Below are 23,904 nucleotides of genomic sequence, written 5' to 3'. Positions count from 1 at the left end.
CTGAAATTCATAATAAGGTATACATTTTATTTTGCAGCCCAGTATACACACACACACACGTGTCCATGCACATCCTACATAACTGAAACAAGTGTTCATAAAATACCCACCCTTACTACATGTGAATGTCCTCTAATATTTCCTCTTGTATTTTTTAAAATACTGATTGTGACCTACTTGATTGAGTCTGTCAAAAGCTGAACTAGATGACCCAATTTAGACTCCTGTAATCCTAAAATCGTGTTAGCCTATGTGGATTTTATTTGGGGCCTCTCTTATCTTAAGTACACAGTTATCATCATCAGAGAAGTGCAAATAAAAACCACAATGAGATACCACCTCATACCTGTCAGAATGGCTATCATCAATAAATCAAACAACAAGTGTTGACAAGGATGTGAAGAAAATGGAACCCTTGTGCACTGTTGGTGGGATTGCAAATTAGTGCAGCCACTATGGAAAACAGTATGGAAGTTCCTCAAAAAAATAAAAATAGAACTACCATATGACCCAGCAATCTCACTTCTGGGTATTTATCCGAAGAAATCCAAAAGATTTCACTAATTCAAAAAGGTATGTTCATTGCAGCATTATTTATAATAGCCAAGATGTGGAAGCAACCTAACTGTCCATCGATAGAGGAAAGAATAAAGAAGAGGTGGTACATATATACAATAGAATATTACTCAGACATAAAAAAAATGAAATCTTATCATTTGCGACAACATGGATGGACCTAGAGGTTCTTATGCCAAGTGAAGTAAGACAGAGAAAAACAAATACCACATAATTTCACTTATATGTGGAATCTAAAAAACAAAATAAACAAACAAAAGAGAAACAAAATCACAGATACGGAGAGCAAACTGATGGTTGCCAGATAGGAAAGGGTTGGAGGTCTGGGTGAAAAAAGTGAAGGGATTAAGAAGTACAAATTGGCAGTTACAAAATATTCATGGAGGTGTAAAGTACAGCATAGGGAATACAGTCAATAATATTGTAATAACTATGTATGGTGTCAGTGGCTACTAGATTTATTGGGGAGATTACTTCGTAAGTTATAGAAGTGTCTAACCACAATGCTATATACCTGAAACTAATATAATATTGAATATCAGGTGTAATTGAAAATTTTAAAAATTGAAAAAATACATACTCATCTATTTGAAACAAATGAATATCACATATTACAGGAGAAATCCTTTTTATCTCAGTCTGGGCTAATTTCATAATCATAATAATAATAATAATAATCACTTCCACCTGTTGTGTACCTCCCATGTTTAATATGCCAGAGGTTTAAAGTGCCATATCTCCTTAAAGGCAGTAAGTATTATTATCTCAGATTTACGTATGAGAGACCAAGGCTCTGATATGTAATTTGCTCAAGGCCCCATAGGTACCACGTTTCCCCGAAAATAAGACCGGGTCTTATATTAATTTTTGCTCCAAAAGACGCATTAGGGCTTACGTTCAGGGGATGTCATCCTGAAAAATCATGCTAGGGCTTATTTTTCTGGTTAGGTCTTATCTTTGGGGAAACACGGTAGGAAGTGGCAGAGCTGAGATTTGAACTAAGGTTATTCTAATACCAAAGCCCTTACAAACAACATTTCTTTTAGGGGAGAGTATATATAAGGGTCAAGAAGGAGAAGCGAGGTCTGGAAGCTGCTGCAGCTGAACATGATTTTTCCCTAGTGGTTTGCTGCCCCTGGTAGAAATTACTTTGGGGGTGTTAAGCTACCACCATAGCAGTGATTAAAATCTACACCTGGGGTCCCCCAACCCAGGTCACCTCCAGACCAATTAAATCAGATTTTCTGGGGGTGGGACCCAGGCTTCTGTTTTTGAAAACTCACGGGTGATTTCAATATGTAGCCAGTGCTGCAACCTTTGCTCTGAAGTCTGGATTAGAGAAATTGAAGAGCTGTAAGGGGCTTTTTTTATTTCCTGCAAACAAGATTTAGTAAAGTACTGCTAAAGCCTCTTCAACTGGTTTTACAAAACTGGAGTACAAGACTGTTGCTATTTCTTTGGAGCGCGCGCGCACACACACACACACACACACACAATTAGGTAACCCTTATATCTGCTCTTCAAAACCAAAGAAAGTAGAAAATGCTGAGAGGGTGGATGGGGAGATGTTACAAGCACCTATCTCTGTGATACTTCATAACTCAGCTCACACAATTTTGAAAGTCCTTTTTGTATAGCTAGAGAGGTCAATTTTTGAATTAATCAGAAGTGAGAGTGATCAGAAGTCATCAGCCACGCTGACCCGGGCATTGTAGAAAGCCAAACCAGAGGAAGGTAACTGTAAATATCATAAGCCATCACATTTTCTTAAAAAGAGCCTCCATGAACGATTTCCACTTTTTCATATGGATTATGGTAACTCTGGAAAAAGCAAGGACCCTCCCACACATCATTTTCCCACAGGAATAGGAAGATAAACTTTTACTAACCTCTCACCCAACCCTGATTTTAGACCTGTGTTATTGCAGCGTGTGATCTATGAATGCCATTTGAAAATATAACTGATCCATACTCAATTTCAGTCTGTTCCATGCAGGATTCTCTACAACAGGGGCTGTATCATATGCTGGGGGATTTTACATGTCCCGGGAGACAGCGTTAATAATGTTAAAACTAAGTGCAATTTTCATACTTCTGAGAATGAAAATACAGTCTTACCATAACAAAAAAAAAAAAAAAAAAAAAGAAAAATCCATTCTATTCGGAAAGCCCCAACAAATGGCAAATCCTGAGTACGCCCCCGCAGGCCAACATGGAGGGAGGTGTCCACTTCAGTTCTGTTCTCAGTAACAGTGCTCAATGTTTGCTTACAGAATGATGTGGCTGCACTTCTGAAACCAATATCGGAAAAGATCCAGGAAATCCAAACTTTCAGAGAAAGGAACCGGGGCAGTGCAATGTTTAACCATCTCTCGGCTGTCAGTGAAAGCATCCCTGCTCTGGGGTGGATAGCTGTGGTGAGTCCAGATGCAGGGTTGCCCCTGTACCTTGTCACACTTTGGGAGTATTTAAGAGAATCCATAGCTACCTTCAGGCTCCTTTGTCTTCTGTCTGTTACACTGAAGGAAGATTCTGGACAGGCTGATTGCATCAGCTCTTTCTTACCCTATTCAAAGTTCAGTGCTCTGTGTTCTAAGATGTGGAAAGTGTTTGATCGATCTTTACAGAGCAAAATTTGCCTCTAGCTTTTGAGTCAACATGTCCATTGCTTTTCTTCTTCTTTAGGGCATTTTCTTTCTTATTCTCTTTTTTTTTTTTTTTCCTATGCTTGGGTGATGGTCCCGTTCTCTCAGTCTCCCAAACCCGGTCCTTATGTCAAGGAGATGAATGATGCTGCCACCTTTTACACTAACAGGGTTTTAAAGGACTACAAACACAGGTATGTACCTTCTTTTACTGACCAAAATTTCAGGTGATTGCTTATTAGACATCTGTTCCTAAATTTTAATATAGTTCATTAATGATTTCTTTCAAAGACTCTTAACTAGTTTACAACAAGTGTTGAAAGAAAAATCCTATCTTTGCAGGTAAAGCAAAGTGGAAAGTGAAATCTGTTATCCAGATAATGTATGTGTTTTAGAAAGTCTGCCTCAATTCTCTCCTAATTGAATAAAATCTCTCCACTTGAATGCACGTTATCTATTATATATTCGCACAATAATGAGAGAGCTCTGTGATGGTTTGTGATGGACCAGCCCTATATGGTCACAAAACTTTAACATTGTCAAAATAGAGTTGGTGGGTGAGCAGAGAGAAGAAAGGAGGAATCAGGAAATGAAGTATGGAAATGAGATGAGACAAACCAATGAGAAGAGAGATTGCATTAAGATGAAATACAATTGCGGTGGACAGAGAGACAGTTATAACAACCATTCACAGGGCTGTTGGGAGTACAGGTGAGTCTGAATCAAGGGATTTTGCCTGCTCGACGAACCAGCTTTAAAAAGTCATGGTGTTCTACAGCACAAATAATTGATCCTAGAGAGACTTAAAATGAGATTAGAATTGAAAATGGGACCAAATGGAGGATGCTAGACATGAATATCCAGGAAAATGTCTCTTAAATTCCTTTCATAGAGTTTAGTCATTCCATGTTAGCAAAACAGGTCTTGTAGCTTTTAAGAAGGGCAGCTTTGGGAGATATCAGCATGCCTCTTTCCTCCTCCACACTGAAGGAACTTTGGTGAAGACAATTATACCCAGCAACACACTTCCTGCACCCAGAGAACTATGGTTGAGGCAACTGTGTCCAATGATACAACTCCAAATGTCGCCATGTTGTATTAGTCTATAGAATTGTGCGATATGAATGAGAAAAAGCATCAGAATTGTAAGACAGCCACTCTCACATAAAAATAACAGTTCAGGAAAGAACAAATTTAAGTTATGAAACCTGGGTATAAAAGTATCGGCATGAACATTCACCCAAAGTGACTTCCACATCATAAAAAATCTCCTGTACTTAGTTTTCTTTCAGGATGCACAGACACGACCTATACATGCCCATTCAGGACACCTTAGGCATCCCATAGGCCTCTACTTTTTTTCATATCACGCTTGAAGGCCATTTTTGTTTTTATCTCAGGTCATCAGCTCCTTTCTCCTCCCAGTCTCTAATTGAGGTTATATTGGGGCCTTAGGTATGAGTGATTCCTTCCATGTGGAAGCATAGTAAGTAGGGTGGTGGTTGTCCACGTTTTTGTACACACCCAAGTAGAGTCCAGTATTTGTCCCTCCATGTCAACTATTGAGTAGAAAACGTACTCCTGGCAGTATCAAGGACAACTCAATTATTCTTAATGGACCACCTGAAGACTGTGTAATATGCTGGGGAAATGCAGCTACAAGTGTGGATTCATTCACTTTGCTTCCATAAGTAGTCAGACCAGTCCTAAGCCACTTGGCTTCCAGGGGTGGCACCTGACAGAAGCAGAATACCGCACACCACTTATTTAACACCCATTTATCAGCACATCACACCAGCTGTGCCTTACTCTGAGAGCTCAGTGCTGGCTGCAGGACACTGCAGTCTCTGCCACTCATTGCTGCCTATGGGCAGACAGGCCTGTGGGTAAAGGAGTTGAGTCAGGCTTCTTTGTGGTTTAAACACAAGGACTGTGAACAGTGGAGTCTGCATCTGTGCAGCCCTTATGACTGGCTTGACTGGTTGTTTGGCTCTTTTTCAATAAATGAGTAGGCTAAGTTAATTATTTTGACTTTATAGAGGTTTGGCTTCTCTGAGTCATAATCATTATAATCACGTGCACTTACCATAGCTTCTTCCAGGGGAAGTGAAAACTGAGGATGGGTTTGCAGCTCCTGAAGTGTAGTTGGGTCCTGCTCAATGTGTTTTCTCAGAGACCAACTTCAGGCTAAAAGATGCCATATTGTTATTCCTTATTACAAGTTTTGCTAGAAATGTTTTCAAGTCAAAAATCATACTGTGATAGTTAAAAGGAAAATGAATTTAACTACGCATATTTGGACTTCATTGCTTGTTAAATTTTTTAATAGGAAGTATATTGAACACACAGCCTGCTATTTCTATAATGCCTACAGACATATGTGTATATTGTATGAACATATACATGTGTACATATGCACATATATGTATTAAATAACTACATATAGAAGTATGTGTGTAATTCATTTTGAAATGATTTTAGTGCTCTAATAATAGCAGTTATATATGTTCAGGGCTCTGTACTGAGACCCTCAGAAAACCTCATAGGATAAGGAAACTGATGTGAGAGATCTATGACCCCACACTTAGCCTTTTTGATTTTAACTGGGAAAGTGAGAGAAAGTGATGGTGAGATTTTTCACAGATTTGTTTCATATAAGCAGCAAATATAAAAATGTAGAATAAAACTGCACTCATGTTTTTTCCTCTTAAAGAGGTGAATAATTATGACTTCAGTTCCCCCATTTCACTTTTCTTAAATGGCATGACTTAATATAATGGGATTCTAAACTGGTGGTACTTGGAGCTTTTTCAAAGACAACAAAACAAAATATCTCCAGAGAAAAGTAATTATTGACAAGAGTTTTAATAATAGAGATTTCCTTTAGTGATTGTCTTCAGAATAATGACCCAGGTTCATGATTAAAATTTTGTTGACTGATATTTCATTATTTTTTCATTTACTATTTCATTCAAAGTGAAAAAAATGTGTACGAGTACGTGAAAATTTTCCAAAGGAAATGCAACTGTTTTTGCCTATCATAAGTTTAATATTTGTTAACAGTTGTTCTCAATCCTATATGCTAATCCTGTTATGAAAGGTAAGCATTTTATTATATCTTGGTTGAGTAAAATTGGGCTAAAAATACTGATAATACCCTGCCTAGCTTGCATAGTCATTATGATTATCAAATAAAGGTAATTTAAGTGAATATCCCTTCAGAAGTATTAATGTTATCCATTTCTAGGAAAGCGTTTTTCTTACAACTTCCTTGCCAGTCTAAAATTCTCTAATGTGGTTACACTTTCAACTGAATAATTCAACCAAATCATTAGAAAACAAACCGAAGAACTTTTTTTCTTTTTAATACCATTCTTCTTCCTGAAAGCACATTGTTTTTCATTTCGCATCAGAAGCAATACAGAAAGAAATACAGAAAGCGATACAGAAAGAAACTCCACATTCATCTCCCCATGAGAGGTGACATGAGGACACATAGCCCGAGTTGGTTTGGTTCTGTGGGGTTCCCCTTTGTGAACCTCTCTGTTCTACTGGTGATCAGGGCATTCAGCATTTCTCAGCAGAGACCTGGACCACCTTCCTTACAAGGTTCTCTTTGGAATTGGTTCCTGGTGACTGGACTAGAAAGACGATTGCTCCAGGGTCATACGGAGCCTTAGTTACTGGATTACCATGTCCCCCACCCCCAATTTTTTTTTAAATTTTGTTTTAGATCCTAACACTTATTTTTTTTATAACAAAGCGATTTGCGCCATGTGGATTGGGTGAAGTCATATTTGAACATTTGGAGTGAGCTTCAAGCATACATCAAGGAACACCACACTACAGGCCTTACCTGGAGCAAAACAGTAAGTACCAAGTCCTCTTCCACCTGGGTAACAAAACACCATAAAAATATTCTTTCCCGGTCGCCTAATAATCTTACACTTTAGAATTTATTTCAAGGAAAGCATAAGATGAAATACACATATAAGTAGAAACCATTTATGAAAATGCCATTTGTCATAGGGAAATGTGGAAACTGCCTACATGACATACAGAAAGAAAATGATTAAGTTGTCAATGGTAAGAATACAATGAAATAATCTACAGCCATTAAAAATAATATAATAATTACATGGGAAATGATTTACTAGTCAGCTAAGTGATAGAATGCAAAAGTTTGAGTATTAAAATGACATATACGAGTACATTAAGAAACTGTGATAAAAATTGAAGGATACAGGACGTTTTGAAATTATTATTTTAAGAAGACAGAATAATGAATAAAATGTCTTTTTTAATGTTTTTGATTTCACTTTTGTTGTTTTAAGGTTTGTTGAATATTTTTTAACGCTTAGGCAATTCTAGTACTTTGTGTGATATTCTAGTCCTAGGTTAAAATCTCAGCCTGTGTCTGTTGCCACTTTAATTCCCACGTGAGATATTGATCTGACCTTTCTCCTCTTCTTCAGCCTTCTCTCCTATCTTCCCTTGTCTTGCTTCTACCCAGCACTGCCAAACTACTTATGGAATCCTGAACACATGCAATGCTTAGGTCGAACCAAATCCAATTTTGTTGTTGTTTCAAATTTTTCAAATTTTATGTGGTTTAGCCTTTATTGCAATGTCCCAAACAAATATCATGCTGCATGATCTGCGTTCCCTGGGAAAAGTACCCCGTCCTCTTGTCAGCTTCATCACTACCTCTTTAAGAAATTTCCATTGATCTCCATCAGCTCCCCATCTGGAATGGCCCTCCTCCCTGTCTCCTTCAAAGCTTTAGTATACCTCAGTCATAGCCCTTAGCATATAGAATTATAAATTTTTGTGTGCTTTTGGAGCTCTCTCCCTCTACTGGAAACTCATCTCTGTCTTCAGCTCCTAGCACAGTATCTGGTACTCAGTAAGTAGTTTGGACTAAATTGTGAATTAGGGGTCTATTAGAATTTTCCTTGCCCTTTTAAGACAGCAAACTTGTTTGGGAAGTGCTTCTTATGGAAAAATCCCTTCCGTTAGAAATGAATATTACCTTTCTTTGGTCAGAGTAAGCACTGAGAAGATGAACTAGTGAATTTCATATTTGTGAATTCTGTTCAATGGTAGAACTCACACTCTCCTGATAGCCTTACTCCAGCACCTAACCCTCGTTCTGAATGTTGATGTCAGTAGAATTGGCTTAACACCAAGGCAGAGTTTGTGATTTTTCAAGGGAGTGTGGGACGTCTGCATTTGTTCCCCAATACTTGTACAAAGTTAACATTGACCCCTAAAGACTGAGTCTTCTTTTTATTTTCTACTTTGCCTATTTTTTCCATAAGTTGAAATGCACAGTGCAAGACACAACAACTAAGTTGATTATTTTCCTTTTGCCTACAATATTATGATTTCTGAGAAGAGAGTTCATAAACATTTGAAGGGGTTTAATACAGAGGGTATGTGTGGATATGGGTGGGTGTTTGTGTAGACTAATTGGAATTATTTTTCATACATTTCCAATGAGATGCTGTTTTGTAATAAATCAATTTGTCATAAAGGAGAATTGTCACATGTTCACCATGGAGGTAGATCATCATGAGAGCATAACAAAGTAAGCATCAAAAGTCCTTGGATATATTATTATTTCATGGTAGATAAATGGAAAACAAATGAGAATCCATTTGTGGAAAATAATCATGTCAACAAATGCTAGCCTATTATTTCACTAATGGTGCCCATGGAAAATGAATAGAAAATTATTTTTAAATGGCTTGAATACTTTTAATGCAATATACAGAGCTGAGTAATTGTGTTTTGAATATAAAAAAGAATTGATTATTAATTATAGAAAAATAAATGTGGTTGTTTTCCTTTGTTCTAGAGTGAATACTTATATTTCCATTATGTTCATTACAAATATATGCCTTTAATAGTGACTTTCAAACTTTTAAGACAATCCATAGTAAGAAGTACATTTTATCCACACATACATCCTACCCACAATACTAAAACAAGTTTCACAAAACAGTATTTTATCTCACCACATGAAATGCATTCAGATGTTTTCTTTTCTATTTTATTTCATTTTTTATAAAATTCTGGCTGAGACCCACGAAATTGATTTCACAACCCACTAATGGATTACATCCCACATTTTGAAAAACATGTTATAAGACACAAATGTTATAGTTATACAAAACATAAATGACCCTTAGAGCATGCATTGGGCAGCATTGCCATAATAATAATGACACCTATTATTTATTGAGCACATGTCATGCTATGGAAAAATTCTATTCAAAATAATAACCATTATAAAGCAGAGTATCTACTTCACTTCTTAAATGAAAGAGTAGTATGATCACGTTTTGGTCAGATATTAAAAGTGAGGAATGAGTATTGTAAGAAAATGTTGGTTCAGAGATAACATCATATGTACAAAATCTTTTGACAAGCTTTAAAACATATGAATAGAGACATATTTCCTTATATTTTTGTCCTCTTCTAAGAGTTGGGGTAAAAAAAACTAAAAGTATATTACAAAAATTGTAGTTTTAATTTTAAATCTAAATTTCTATTTAAAATATTAAAAACTATTTAAAAGATTCCAAAACTATCCACAGAATAAATCAAACTAATTTCTCCTTACTTACTATGGTCGGTTGACAAACCAGCAAAATGAATGATAAACAATTATAGCCAGAATCACAGCATTCTTGCAAAGAAAAGGAAAAGGACTCTTAGAATTATCTGATTAAATGGAATTTGGGAAGAAAAAAAAAAGAAAATAATTTCATTTATTTGCTCACTGATTACAACTATGTAAAAAGTATGTATGGATAAAATGATAAGGATCCGAAAAGAATGTAGAAAGATGTGGTGTTTGTGTTCTTTGATACCACAATATTCAGAAGTTTTAAGGATCACATTCCATCTTAATGGACAGTCAATGCAATACTCTACATGCACCACAAAAAACTTGTAGTAACCTAACATACTATTATACAGGAAATTGTATTCAAAATGGTAATCACTCTAAGACAGAGCATCTACTTCCTCTCTTTAATGGAAGAGTGGTACTATAAAGTTTTGGCCAGATGTTAAAAGTGAGGAATGATTATGGTAAGAAAATGTTAGTTCAGAAATAACATCATAGGTACAGAATCATTTGATAAGCTTTAAGACATATTCATAGAAACATATTTTCTGACGTTTTTGTCCTCTTCTTCTAAGATTTGAGATTTTGAGGTTATAAAAAAAAACTATTACAAAATATTCTTTTTAAAATTATAGTTAATATAAAAATCTACATTTCACATATTTTAAGTAACATTTTCTTTTTTCAAATTGGATTTTGAGATTTGCGCTCTATGGGGTTTTTAGTGACCAACTGCATGTTGCTGGAGACTCTGAGTTCCCAAGGGTACATCGTTCTAAGAAAGAATCATTCCCCCCGAGTTAGCACTTGGAACTGTATTTGACTACTCCCACCTCCTAACCTTTGTGTTCAGACTGCAGCTGTGTCAGACAACTGTTGCTCCCTTTAGTTGTCACAGCGAAATGTAAAACTTTCAGGCCAGCGATATTTCAGGACAGTGATTGGGGAGAAGGTGTTTCTGTGTATGTGTGTGTGTGTGTGTGTGTGTGTGTGTGTGTGTATGTGTGCTGGCATGGAGATGGGGGTGTGTGTTTGGGGGAAGCAGCTGTGGAGTAATCTGTCTGGAATTTCTTGTTACATTTACTGTGGCCAATGGAATCTTCTCATTCCAGTCGGTTTTTCTTCAATATGACCATGGACTAAAGGACTCTCCACCAGAAATTTCTTGTAGTTTTGAGTTAGTTTAATTGCTGGGAATGCTTTTCCATGTTAATTTACATAGTTTTCTCAGTGTTAGGTCTCAAATGTACTTTGTAGAATAAATTGATCTTTTGGCAGGAACCCAACAGAGACACTGTTATTTATTATCCCTTGCAGTTTGTCAGACTTATAATATTCATTGGTAGTTCCTGCAAATCAGATAACTAAAGCTAAAAGACTAAGACCTAATTTTTACACTTATAACTATTGACATAAAATGATTTTTTCTATGAATGGTCTAGATCAACATTCCAACTATTAATCTGTTCTGTGTGGATCTGACCAGGAAAGGGTCATGAAAAGAATTTCATAAAATAAAATGTGGTTGTTTTCTTAACTTACTGGTATTAAACTCATTGACAGATTCTTGTTCCTTCACATGTCTTTCCAAATTACTTTAGCTTTGGAAACAACCAGGGTATAATTATCTGTAGAGTAGAATACAAATGCACATCAATGAATGTGTATAGTGTCTTTTGTAACAATGATATAATTCTTTCTGTTAATAATGTGGATTTACAAAATCTATCCTATGTACCAATTGTCTTCCATCCTAATCTCCCCTGAACCTTCAGAAAATGCAAATAGTTAGGAATGGTTACAGTAATAGACAAGGTGGGGTTTTATTTTTCTCCATGCAAGACACTTTAGATTACTCCTTTTCCTCCAAGTAGATATTTCTTTTCAGGCTATTTCTCAATGTAAAGGCCAACTGTCCATTAACAAAGCAAACATTTAAGTTTGCTTGTGATTAAATTAAAATGCAGCCAGAAGGTATTCTGACTTATTATAAGTAACATAGACACTGTAGCATGTCATTAAATATGTATGCCTTGAAGTTTTCAAATCTTCCTGACCTCTCTGGCTTCCTCTTGATTTAACAACCAAAAACTCAAATATTTAACATCTAAATTTTCATTTACAACTTAAAACAGAATTATTTTATGTATTTTTAAAGAAAAAATTTAATAATCATTTTTCCTATTTTTTGACAGAGTATACAAACATTTATTTCACAAAAAGTCCAAGGTACATGTGATACAAGCTTTTTACACACAGTAGTTTAAACTTGTCCCAAACCTCTGCCTTAGATTTATTAAAGTGAATGGATAAAGCCTCGGATGGTGTGTTAGCTGATCTCCTGTATGGCTAGAGAAAGTGGCACTCATCAGTCTACCTGACCACAGTTGCATTCAGTCTGCTTAATTGCACTTGGGTTTTTAGCTCCCTTTAGGGGCTTTGGGTGGCCAATTTCTTTTGTTCTCCTATGGAAGAGATCCAGGCTGCTCAGAGGGAGTTAGTTAGTGTCATTGACTAACAAATGAGCTCCAAATACACAGATAATGGAGTTAGGTTGGACATGGCAGTGAGTTCATCTAGAAGAGACTATGTAATTAAACAATGCTTAAGCACCTACTATGCCCCAGATTCAGGGCAAGGTGCTGAGAATACAAAGATGGATACATAACAGAGTAGACATAGTTTCTGTCAACTAAAACTCACATTTTAGCTGAAGACAGTATAACAATACAACATGACAGAATAGGGCAAGTAGTATGCTACAGGTAAACCCAAAGCATAAGGAATAGCATAGACCATGAAAACATGGCGGGACACCCAGTCCTGTAGTGCAGTGTGGCTCTTGGGCCTGCAGCAATCTGGAAACTTGTAGAAATGCAGAATCTCAGGCCCCACCCCAGACCACCTGAATCAAATCCTGCATTTTAACAAGATTTCCCCAGGTGATTTATATGCATATTAAAGCTTGAAAAGTACTGCTCTAGTGTATTCAAGTTGGACCAAAGGAATCCAACTTGAGGGAGACTCAGTGAAGATCATTCATTTTCACTCATTCATTTATTTAATAATTCATTTATTTAGCAACTATTTATTGCGACCCACCATGTATAGAGCACATACCAGGTATTATATGTATGCTACAGTTTCTGCAATTAAGCAGAAAACTTTAATTATGATACAAAAATAAATAGCAATACAAGGCTATGTTGGAAATAAACCTTGCTAATTAGACTCCTCCTGGGTGGGTAAGGGCAGCAAAAGGGGCTGACATTTGATTTGGGTTTTGAAAGATGAGTAGGAGTTCCCTAGGCAGACAGTAAAGGAAAGGGCAATTCTTAGCAGAGAATTCAGCACGTGCACATAGGACATGAACAGAGTATTTTGAGAGAAAAGCTGGTAGTTTTCCAGAGCTGAATGTGGCAATAGGTGAGACCAGAAAGGCAAATTGGGGCCAGATGGTGAAATCCTTATGTGTTATCTTAAGAAGATTGGTCTGTATGTGGTGTGCAGGGCTTTTTTTTCCTTCTCCATAGATTTCTGAGCAGAAAGTTACACACTATAAATAATGATTAGGAGTTGTGTGAGACAGATGGAAAATGGAAGAGATGAGAGGTCCTCATATATGTTAGGAGATTTGAGGATGGTTAGGGGTGGGGTAATTTGTATGTGACCTAGAGTGTAACAAAGGCAATACAAAAAAAGAGATCATGTGGACACTGAGTTGGAAGATAAAGGGAAGAGACACAAAAAGAGAGGGAGAGAGATAGCAAATCTAAACCCACAGTTTCCAATCCAGAAGTCTGGGGGAATAATAGTAACATCAATAAAAATAGGGAAATCAATAGTAAGAGTTAGTAAAGGAGCAAGAAAAATATTCACGTGAGCTTTTGCCATGTTGTGTTTGGGTGAGACGTCCATTGAGGTGGAAAGGTGTAGCAGGCAGGTGAAAAGAAGTTCTGAAATTCACTGAATGAAGGTGGGGAAACCTAGAGATGATAGTTAAGTACACAAAAAGATAGAAAAAAAGAATACAATGGACAAATAAAACCTTGGGGGACACCATTAATCAGTCAAGTAGACAAATAAAAGAACTAGAGTCGAGAGTCTCAAAGCTGTAAGAAAGATAGACTAGCTACCACTATCAACTGTGACAATTGTTGAGTAAGGATTGGGAAAAGGCTGCCATCATCTATTTTATTAGTGACCTTTAGAAAGTGGTTTCTGGAGAATTGGAGGTAGATGCACGTTTATAGAATTAAGGAGCAAGAAGGTTTTGTATAATGATTTCTTGATTATTTATTGACCAGTTGTCTGATTTGATAGATTACTGCTTATAGCTTCAATTTTTGCCTTTTCAAGTTTGGGGATTATTTGTGGATTTTATTTTTACCTGCACTATATCTCCAGTAGAATAAGTGTAGGTCAAACATAAATGTCTACAGAAAAGTATTCTAGAGGAGATGCAAAATGTCAGAGTAGATAAACACTGTGCCTGCTTCCTTCCATGAATACATTAAAATTACAACTAAATTATGGAACAATCAACCTGAAGAACCATCTGAAGTCTAGCTGATCAGAAGTTTTATAATTAAGGCTATAAATAAGAAGCCACGTAGAGACTGGTAGGAGGGGCAGAGACACAAACTAGCCCCAAACTTCCATGTGGCAGTTGAGAACTAGGAGGGTTATCTCAGCCACAGAAATTCCCCCCAGAGGAGCAAGAGACCTCAGCCCCTCACTGGCCTCCCCAACCCAGAGTACTAATGCTGGGAATAGGAGCCCCCACAACATCTGGTTGTGAAAAACAATGGGGATTCTGACCATCTGGGTGGGACAGAAGGCTACAGGAAATCCAGGCATCATCTTAAAGGGCCTGCACACAAACTCACTCACTTGCAGGCACTCACCTTGGGCTCCAGCAGAGGGACCATGACTCAGGGATGGTCAGAGGCATGTGGGGAACAGAATGAGGAGTGTGGCCTTGGGGTGAAGGCTGGAGGACTTCAATTTCCCTGTGTGAGCTCCTTCTCCCATGCAGCTGGCAGGCAGGTATCATCTTTAATGTGTTGAGCCTTCCCTCTATGCTTACGGTCAAATCTGAATCTGATTTGTCTGGTGAGCTCTGCTGCTTGGCCCTGCTGACTCACTGAGACCTCACCCCACCCAACTTGCCCAAATCCAGCAGCACTTTCTCAGCCAAAACCAAGCCATGCCCACATTGTACTCTTTCTTGAAAAACTATTGGACACATGTTTTATTGAAGAGACCACTTCACAGATTGTGTAGATGTCTGATCACGGTTCTGTAAACCTGAAAATGAAGCTGAATAATATTGAATGTCAATTGTAATTATATATATATGTGTGTGTGTGTGTGTGTGTGTGTGTGTGTGTGTGTGTGTGTGTGTGTATATATATATACACACATATATATATACACACACATATATACACATGAACACATTAAAATTACATATATATGTGTGTATATATATATATATTCCTCCACACACACAGGATGTGGAGAACAACATAGGGAATAGAGTCAATGAAATTGTAACAGCTACATTCGATATCAGAGTGGTAGTAGATTGAGGGAGGGAGGTTATCACTTTTTGAGGGGTGTAAATGTCTAGCTATTACATTGTTTTGTACACCTGAAATTAATAAAAAAGAAAAAGTCAGAAAAAAAAATAAAAGTAGGGGGGAAAAAAAGCTATTGGAGTCCCCAGGACCCAGGCGGACAACAGCTGGCCTTGGTGTGCTCTGGAACTTTTGGTGAGTAGCTCCAGGCTCAGTACTGGCACCAAACCAGAGTCTACATTAACCTAGTGACCACAACTCTTCCCACTCTAGTGAGTCCCTGAGACCCTGCCTCATTCAACTCATGTACCACACAAGATTTTATCAGGGGCTGAACCTTAAGAGAGTGGCAGGTTGCCAGAGGCCTTGCTGTGTTCTGGCTTCTTGAAGAGCTACCCCAGGACCAAAACTGGTGGCAGACATCCTTGATTCACAGCGGGGCCTCTCCCACCCACCTCCAGGGTTAAAACAGGCAACAAACAACTGCAGATCATTTTATTGCTCCTACCAGGTAGTTCCCAGCTGGTCACAGGCAGTGGGTGTCCTGGGCCTACACCAAAACCCCTCCCAAGAGACCCCAGAACCAACACACTTAGAGCTTGGGTTCAGACCACAACAGAACACCACCCAATTAGGCCCCAAAGCGGCACACACAAAGGGTGGTCTCAACAGTCATCAGAACTGCTGGGGTAAATTCCACTCAGTGGGGTAACCACACCTCACCCTGCACAGCAGCCCATAAGCTGTGGACGTGGCCAAACCCTACAACCAGTCAGACTGAGGGTATATGCTACCCACTGACATGCCAATAATAATCAAGGTTTAACTAAAACAAGAGAGCACACAACCCACAAAAGTGACACACCTGGGGCACCTGGAGCAGGTGACCATGGAGACTGTGTCCCACAGGGTGCCTACTACATAGACTACCTGGCCAAAACTGGGAGACATAGCAGATCTACCTAATATATAGACACAAACAAGCAACCAAAATGAGGAAACAAAGAAATACATCCCAAATGCAGTAACAGGAGAATTCCAGTAAAAGAACTAAACAAAATGGAGGCAAGCAACCTACCAGATACAAAGTTGAAAACGATCATTATATGGATGCTCAAGGAACTCAGTGAGGACTTCAACAAAGAGATAGCAAGCATACAAAAGGGACATAGAAACAATAAAAAAGAACCAGTCAGAAGTAAAGAATACAGTAACTGAAATGAAGAATGCACTAGAAGGAATCAACAACAGACTAGATGAAGCAGAGGATTGAAAAAGCGATTTAGAAGACAATGTAGCAGAAAACACCCAATCAGAACAACAAAAAGAAAAAAGAATCCAAAAAAATGAGGATAGTTTAAGAGATATCTGGGACAAAATCAAGCATAACGACAATTCACATCATAGGGGTACCAGAAGGAAAAGAGAGAAAGCAAGGTATTGAGAACTTATTTGAAGAAATAATGACTGAAAACTTTTTTAACCTAGACATACAAGTCCAGGAAGCACAGAGAGTCCCAAACAAGATGAAAGCAAGCAGGCCCACACCAAGACACATTATAATTAGAATCGCAAAGGTTAAAGACAAAGAGAAAATCCTAAAAGCAGCAAGAGAAAAGCAACTAGTAACTTATAAGGGAGCTCCCAGAAGATTGTCAGCTGATTTCTCAACAGAAACTATGCAGGCTAGAAGAGATTGGCACAAAATATTCAACATCATGAAAAGCAAGGACCTAGAACCAAGATTACTCAGCAAAGCTATGATTTAGCATCGAAGGACAGATAAAGAGGTTCCAAGACAAAAATAAAAAAGCTAAAGAAGTTCATCATCACCAAACCAGTATTACAAGGAATGTTAGAGGGACTACTTTAAGATGGAAAAGAAAAAAAAAAAAAGATCAAAATTATGAATAATAAAATGGCAATAGCTACATATCTATCAACAATTACTTTAAGTGTAAATGGATTAAAATGCTCCATTCAAAAAACATAGGAGGACTGAATGGATAAGAAAAGAAGACTCTTACATATGTTGCCTAGAAGAGACTCACTTCAGATTGAGAGACACACACAGATGGAAAGTAAAGGAATGGAAAAAGATATTTCAAGAAAATGGAAATAAGAAAACAACAACAAAAAAACAACAACAACAACAAAAAATTTGAGGCAGCAATACTTATACCACATGAAATAGACTTTAAAACAAAGACTATAATAAGAGACAAAGAAGGACCATGTAATCCCACTTCTGGGGATTTATCTGAAGAAAACCAAACCCTACTTCGAGAGAATATGTGCATCCATATGTTCGTTGCAGCATTGTTTACAATGGCCAAGATGTGGAGGCAGCCTGGGTGTCTGTCGATGGAAGAATGGATAAAGAAGAGGTGGTACATATATACAATGGAATATTGTTTGGCCAGGGAAGGAAATGGGTTCTTGCCATCTGCAGCAGCATGGATAGACATGGAGGGTATTGTGCCAAGTGAGGTATGTCAGACAGAGAAGGACAGATGTAATGTGATTTCATTTTTATGTGGAATCTAAAGAGCAAAATAAACAAAGAAAACAGAAACAAACTCATAGATATAGAGAACATAATGATGGTTGCCAAATGCAAGGGGGTTTGAAGTGAGTAAAAAGAGGAAGGAATTAAGAAGTACAAATTTGTTGTTACACAGTAGTCATGCGGATGTAGGGTATAGCATAAGGAATATAGTCAATAATGTTGTAATAACTATGGTGTCAGATGGGTACTAGATTTGTTGGGGTGATAGATTAAAAAGGTGAAGGGATTAGGAAGTACAAACTGGTAGTTACAAAATACTCATGGGGATGTAAAGTAAAACATAGGGAACATAGTCAGTAATATGGTGATAACTATGCATAGTGCCAGGTGAGTACTAGACTAGTCAGGGGGATCACTTCTTAAATTATATAAATGTCTAACCACAATACTGTACACCTGAAATTAATGTAAAATAGTATTGAATGTCAGCCATAACTGAAAAATTTTAAAAGGGAGGAAAAGGTGAAGGTGAATAAGTGGTCCAAATTTCCAGGCATAAAATAAGTTATGGGGATGTAATGTCCAGTGTAGAGAATAGTCAATAATATTGTGATAGCTTGGTACAGTGTCAGATGGTTGCTGGACTTATCATGGTGATCACTTCTTTAGGTATATAAATGTTGAATAATTATGGTGTACCCCTGAAACTAATATAATGTTTTATGTTAGCTATATTTTAATAAAAATCTTTAAATCAATAAATATTACAATTTTATACACAATAGTTTAAAGTTAGTTGTCCTGTGAAGCTCTAAGTAAGCATTTATACTTAGAACTATTTTTATTATCTCATAAATACCTTTGAGCTTTATTTTTAGTTGATAAGAATACATAAATGTTTTTAGAGTATTTACATCTCTCTCCCTAAATCAAAACAGTAGTTGCTTTTAAAACTGCCTACTTTAACGATCAAGATTATTTCATTTACTAGAACATTTTCATAACAAGAACTCGAACTCTCTAACCTGAGCTAGGGCCAGCAAGTTAATATATGTCCCTAATTTATTTAAACCATCACCTTGGGAATATTTTAAGGTGTTCTTATTTAAAATTCTTTAATGTGTAATGTTGAAGGTATTGCTGTACTTGGGGGTATCCTGTTGCCCGCTCTCTTCTCCAACCCCTGCTAGGAAAATCAGGCCATTTGATGTAAGGGTGCAGGCAGAGCTGGCGTGCCTAGAGAGGAGGAGACTTTACTGAGTAAACTCACTGTCAGTCCCAGCCCAGAGTGGAGCCACGTTGGGCACCCCAGGTTCTCATTCACGCTGAGGTACCACGCCACAGGGTCCAGCCTCTGAGCCTTCACTCCTCCAGAACCCTCACACTTCCTCAGACGGGGCCTCCCAGTAATCACCTTTATAGCTGACTAGTGTCATCCATCTTCCTGTCCCTTCCCAGTGAGAAAAGACAGTGACACATAAAGCCTTTTTAGAATACTAAGTGGTAGCAAATCTTCCTTCTTTAGAAGCGAGTTTTATCTTTTCAAATGGCCAAAAACCATTGAGACCCTCTTTGAAGAGGAATTGATTAAAATAATATTCTTTTCAGTCAAAAGGAGCGAGTACAAAGGCCTGAGTGATTGTTTGGTATGTATGTTTTTGTAAACAGATCTGAAAGCAATCCTAAAAGAAAGTTTAGAGTAGTAGTCGTTTTATTAAGCCAGTGTGTTGCATCAGAAGGTAATGCTTTGAAAGACAACACTAATGTGGATCTGTACATTCTTGTGTGATTACTAACAGTTCAGTTGCATCTATTTGTTGTAATGACAACACACATGTCCCCTGTTTTGGGGAATCCCCTTCTCTTGCTTCCTTGTTTCAAATCCAATCCATCCATTCTTCAAAGTCTATTTCAAATGGTTTGTTCCCCAAGCCCCTCTGACCTACTCTGCTTATCACCATGTCCTTCCCCAAGTTGGAAGTTCTCCTTTCCCACCACAGAAGGTCTGTAACATTTCTTAAAAATCTGTATTCCTCTGATGATACTTAGCACTTTCTACCTTATAAAGCAGGTACTTACTTATTTAAGCACCTACCATGTTTCAGGCACTGGACTACATTACAGGTGATGTTAAAATGAGTCATGAATGGCTCTTCAGAGCTCAGGCTCAGGAAATGACCAAACCTGAATTCATAGACAAATAATTACAATATAATGTGAGGCATCATCACAAGGGTGTTTCGAACTGGTCCTTGTAATAGAGAAATAGGAAATTAACAGGAAATTTCCTCTTAGGAAAGTTCAAGAAAACCTATGACACAAGAAAACTTTGAGGTGAGCCTTGAAGGATGTGTGTTTTCCAGTTAGTAAAGTGGGGAAAAGCCATCCATCCAAACCAAGTCACAGCCTGAGCTAAGACACGAAGACCAAGAGGCACATGCTTGTTGTCTGAGAACGCGGAAGCGTCTTCTCTCCTGCAAGGCTGTGCGCTCACTGAAAGCAGGGTCCTGTGCCCGGTCCACCTGGGCTGTGCAGCAGTGCCTGGTACAGGACCCAAACACATGTGCTCTATGGAACACCTTAATTTGTAATCACATTTCTTCACAATGAAATTTTCATAGTGTGATTCCATTAATTACAGGTTGTGTCCATTGTTCAAGAGCCACATAAATAATATTTCTTTATTCCTTCTATCAAATGATAGTAATGGAAGTGGATGATGCATTTTATTACAGGCAACGGCATATTGGTTGCGTGTCTCCCCTGTACCTGTCACTTGCCACCACATGCCTCTATTCCCAGGGAGTATAAACTCAAGAAATGCAATCTAATGTTAGCTTAGGCAAAAGGTATTCTTAAAAAGGGAAGGGGTAAAGGTGCAGATTGTCTTCTAAACGTAAAGCAAGCCCTTCATAGAGTATCACATAGAACCGAGCTCAGACCACTTTCTTTGGGTCCAGGTTGCACCCTTCATGGAAACTAAGCTAATTACAGACCTTTTCCCAGACCTAAGTTCCAGTTAATCTTTCTTGTGAATTTTGGAACTGAAATTGAGGCAAAAGTTATTCTGTCTTAGAGTGCCTCAATTATAAAGCTCAGCTGATATTGATGCTATTTTTAAATTTTTTTTCCTAAGTAAATAATATAAATAATATAGAGCCAAATATAAATCATCTTTATAACAGCTATTATTTTGCCTCACCTCCACCTCTGCCATCTACCAAGTATGGATAATTTGAGGAGTAAAATAGTTTCTTTAGGACCCCAAAATCTGAAAGAAAATCAAAAACTTTAATTAAATGATAGTTCAGACCTAGGCTTTGTAGCCAAATGAAGTAGTTGTCCAGACAATTCAAGGCACATGTCATTCACTCTTGGTCTTCATACAACTGTTGGCTATCTATAGTTTGTCTCTTTGATGAGTAGTCTCTGCTATCTTTAACTTTGGAAAATTTTCCCATGGAAAATTTAATTTTATCTTTCCTTTTTTTTTATGAGAAATTTTATTTTCAATCTGCCAATGCTGGCAGACAAGGAGAAAAGACTATCTGGAAATTCCAGATTTGGTTCTGATAGCAGGAGCAAAGCAAGGCCAAAGTAATAATTAAGGCTACTTATCCAGACAATTTATGCAAAATAGCCGCTTCGCTTGATCAAATTAGAATATGTTCAATATACTCTTCTGGACTCTGCTCTGAGGGCTTGGTCTGCTTTCATCAAACGTTTCTACTTTCTATAGAACAGAAATCACCACCTATGCTTTTTGAAGAGCCATATTGGATATGTAAATTAGAACAAGCATAAAAATACTAAGTTACTGGTTTCCACTAACTAAGATAGACTGTGTACGTCATTCCCAGACTGTTTTCCAATTTAAAGCTGTTATTCCTTCTCTGAAGGGACTTTATTTCTTGTTCTGTCTTTTTTCATCTATTGCCATAGCTCACATCTCTCCAGGTCATCAAAGGCATGTTACACAGAGACCACAGGAGAGTGGGGAGAGTGGGAAAGAGTGACGCCTTCAGAAGTCATTGACGAGACCATGAGATTTAGGTTCTTATTACCTTCCCTCTTTACTTTTCTCTTGGCATAAGGGTGTTTGGAATCTTGACTTTGAAGGAAAGTAATCAAAATGGGCCCCACATTTCCTTCGTAATTGTAGGGCCATCTTTTTATTGCAACTGCATATAAACACTGGTGGTACTTTCATGGAAACCTGAAATTTGAGTGGTGTTCTTTTACAATAGATAAAATGGGAAATATTCCCTAAATTCACTTTTTAAAAAATTTTAGTAAACATACACTTAAAATATTATGCAGCAGTTTATTGTAGTATTTTTAACAATTCTGTTTTCTTGGAAAGGACCCCAGAAACTTTGTTTTCATTGGAAGAAGAAGTCTCAAAATTGTAGGAAGTGATAAGAATATGAGAATAGAGACTAAAGTCATAAATTCACTTTGGCTTACACTTATGTTGTACTGGATGATCATCTGTTAGTTTATGGGCAATCCTTTTTCTTGATTATAGTTGTCTGCCAATAAAAGCATGACATAAATATGAATGTAAAGTTTGCAAGTACTTAGAAATTGACAAATTTGGAAATGTATCAATTTCACTCAATTCTTGATGAAAGTACATCTTGCAGAAAATAGAAACTAGTTTTGACATCTAAAATATAAACAAACCCTAAATCACAAATTTGTGAAGCATTTCTTGCTGCTATGAAAACCGTCTGACTCGTGTGTAAAAAGTTAGTCTTTGGGTCTGAAACTGGTAGTTCTTTCTCTTAACCCCTCCTTTCTATTGTAGTATATGAGAGGTAATCATCCTCTTATTTTATCTGCCATATTACACAAGATCATTTGAGATTCTTTGTCTTTGGAAAAATTAATAAATAGCATTTGACCAAAATGTTCAGTTGTAAAACATTGTGAATTCTTGTAGTTTTAGCGTGTGGATGTAAGTGTATTTGTGACTAAAATGGCTTTGTGATTTTAAACTGCTTTTAAAATGTATAATTGGGCAAATATAAGTTGTCACTGCTACTAGGTGATTAATGGGCCAGGATAGCTTCTAAATGGACCGCTAACGAGAGAATCTAACCAAGAAACAGAAGATAGCCATATGTGTGTGATCATGAAGAGGAGTTGTGGTGGTGGCCATGAGGGAGGGATGGAGGCAGGGGAATGATAAAACCCAGAAACAGAACCACTGCACGGCAGCTGTTTCATTTTGCAGCTTTATCTATGATCTCCACAAATACTTAAAGACAGGTGGCTCAAAACATTATTCACTAAGCTTGTTTTATAGAAGAAACATCGTAATAAAACCTCTGTTATTAGGGACATAGTCCACTTATTCCAAGAGGCTATCTATCGCATTATTTTTTTTTCATTTTATTGTTTTCTGCTTTTTAAAAAATTGGTAAAAACATGAGCCAAGATATAGGTTGCCTGACCTATTCTTAGAGTGGGAGATCGATGTAATCTATATATACATTTCTTTTCCCTTGCTTAAAACCCCTCAGCGTCTCTCCCTGTAGGACCACTGTCCTCTACAAAGCATTGGATGGTACGGCCCCGGCCTAAGCCACCACAACCCCTTCTCTGGCTCCCCTGACTCCTGTCCTGAGGAGAGCTGGTCACAACCCCTTGGTACATAGCAAACTGCTTCTACAATGACTTATTTGTGCACTTGACACTCCCACTAGATGATAAGCTTTTTAACAAACATGTATGCCTACTTAATCATATACCCAGGTCCTTGCAGGGCAGCTTTCGGTAAATGTTTGTTGGATGAACTGACAAGTGAGCCCTACTTATTCTAATTAATTTTCAATCCATCTATTAAATAGTTAGGCTCTATTTAGACCAAATCATCTGCTACCCCTATTGTTGGGCTTGGAAAATCTTAGAAATTAAAAGGTGAAAATCGAAAATGTCCAAACAATTTAG

At 37.5% G+C, this 23,904-nt stretch overlaps 1 protein-coding gene across 1 annotated transcript in view; it reads left to right on the top strand.

Annotated features, from left to right (window-relative positions):
- The window catches only part of CAP2 (cyclase associated actin cytoskeleton regulatory protein 2), a 144,992-nt gene that overhangs the window by 90,152 nt on the left and 30,936 nt on the right, over positions 1–23,904 (top strand). The window contains exons 5-7 of the mRNA XM_033115558.1: positions 2,850–2,993; positions 3,330–3,415; positions 6,985–7,090. Of these exons, the coding sequence (XP_032971449.1) occupies positions 2,850–2,993; positions 3,330–3,415; positions 6,985–7,090 (336 nt within the window). The remainder of the gene's footprint in view (positions 1–2,849; positions 2,994–3,329; positions 3,416–6,984; positions 7,091–23,904) is intronic.

Source organism: Rhinolophus ferrumequinum, chromosome 9 (genome assembly GCF_004115265.2).
Source record: "Rhinolophus ferrumequinum isolate MPI-CBG mRhiFer1 chromosome 9, mRhiFer1_v1.p, whole genome shotgun sequence".
In the NCBI taxonomy this organism is placed as follows: Eukaryota; Metazoa; Chordata; class Mammalia; order Chiroptera; family Rhinolophidae; genus Rhinolophus; species Rhinolophus ferrumequinum.
Note: the sequence above shows the minus strand (reverse complement) of the source record. Positions and strands in the feature narration are given on the sequence as shown.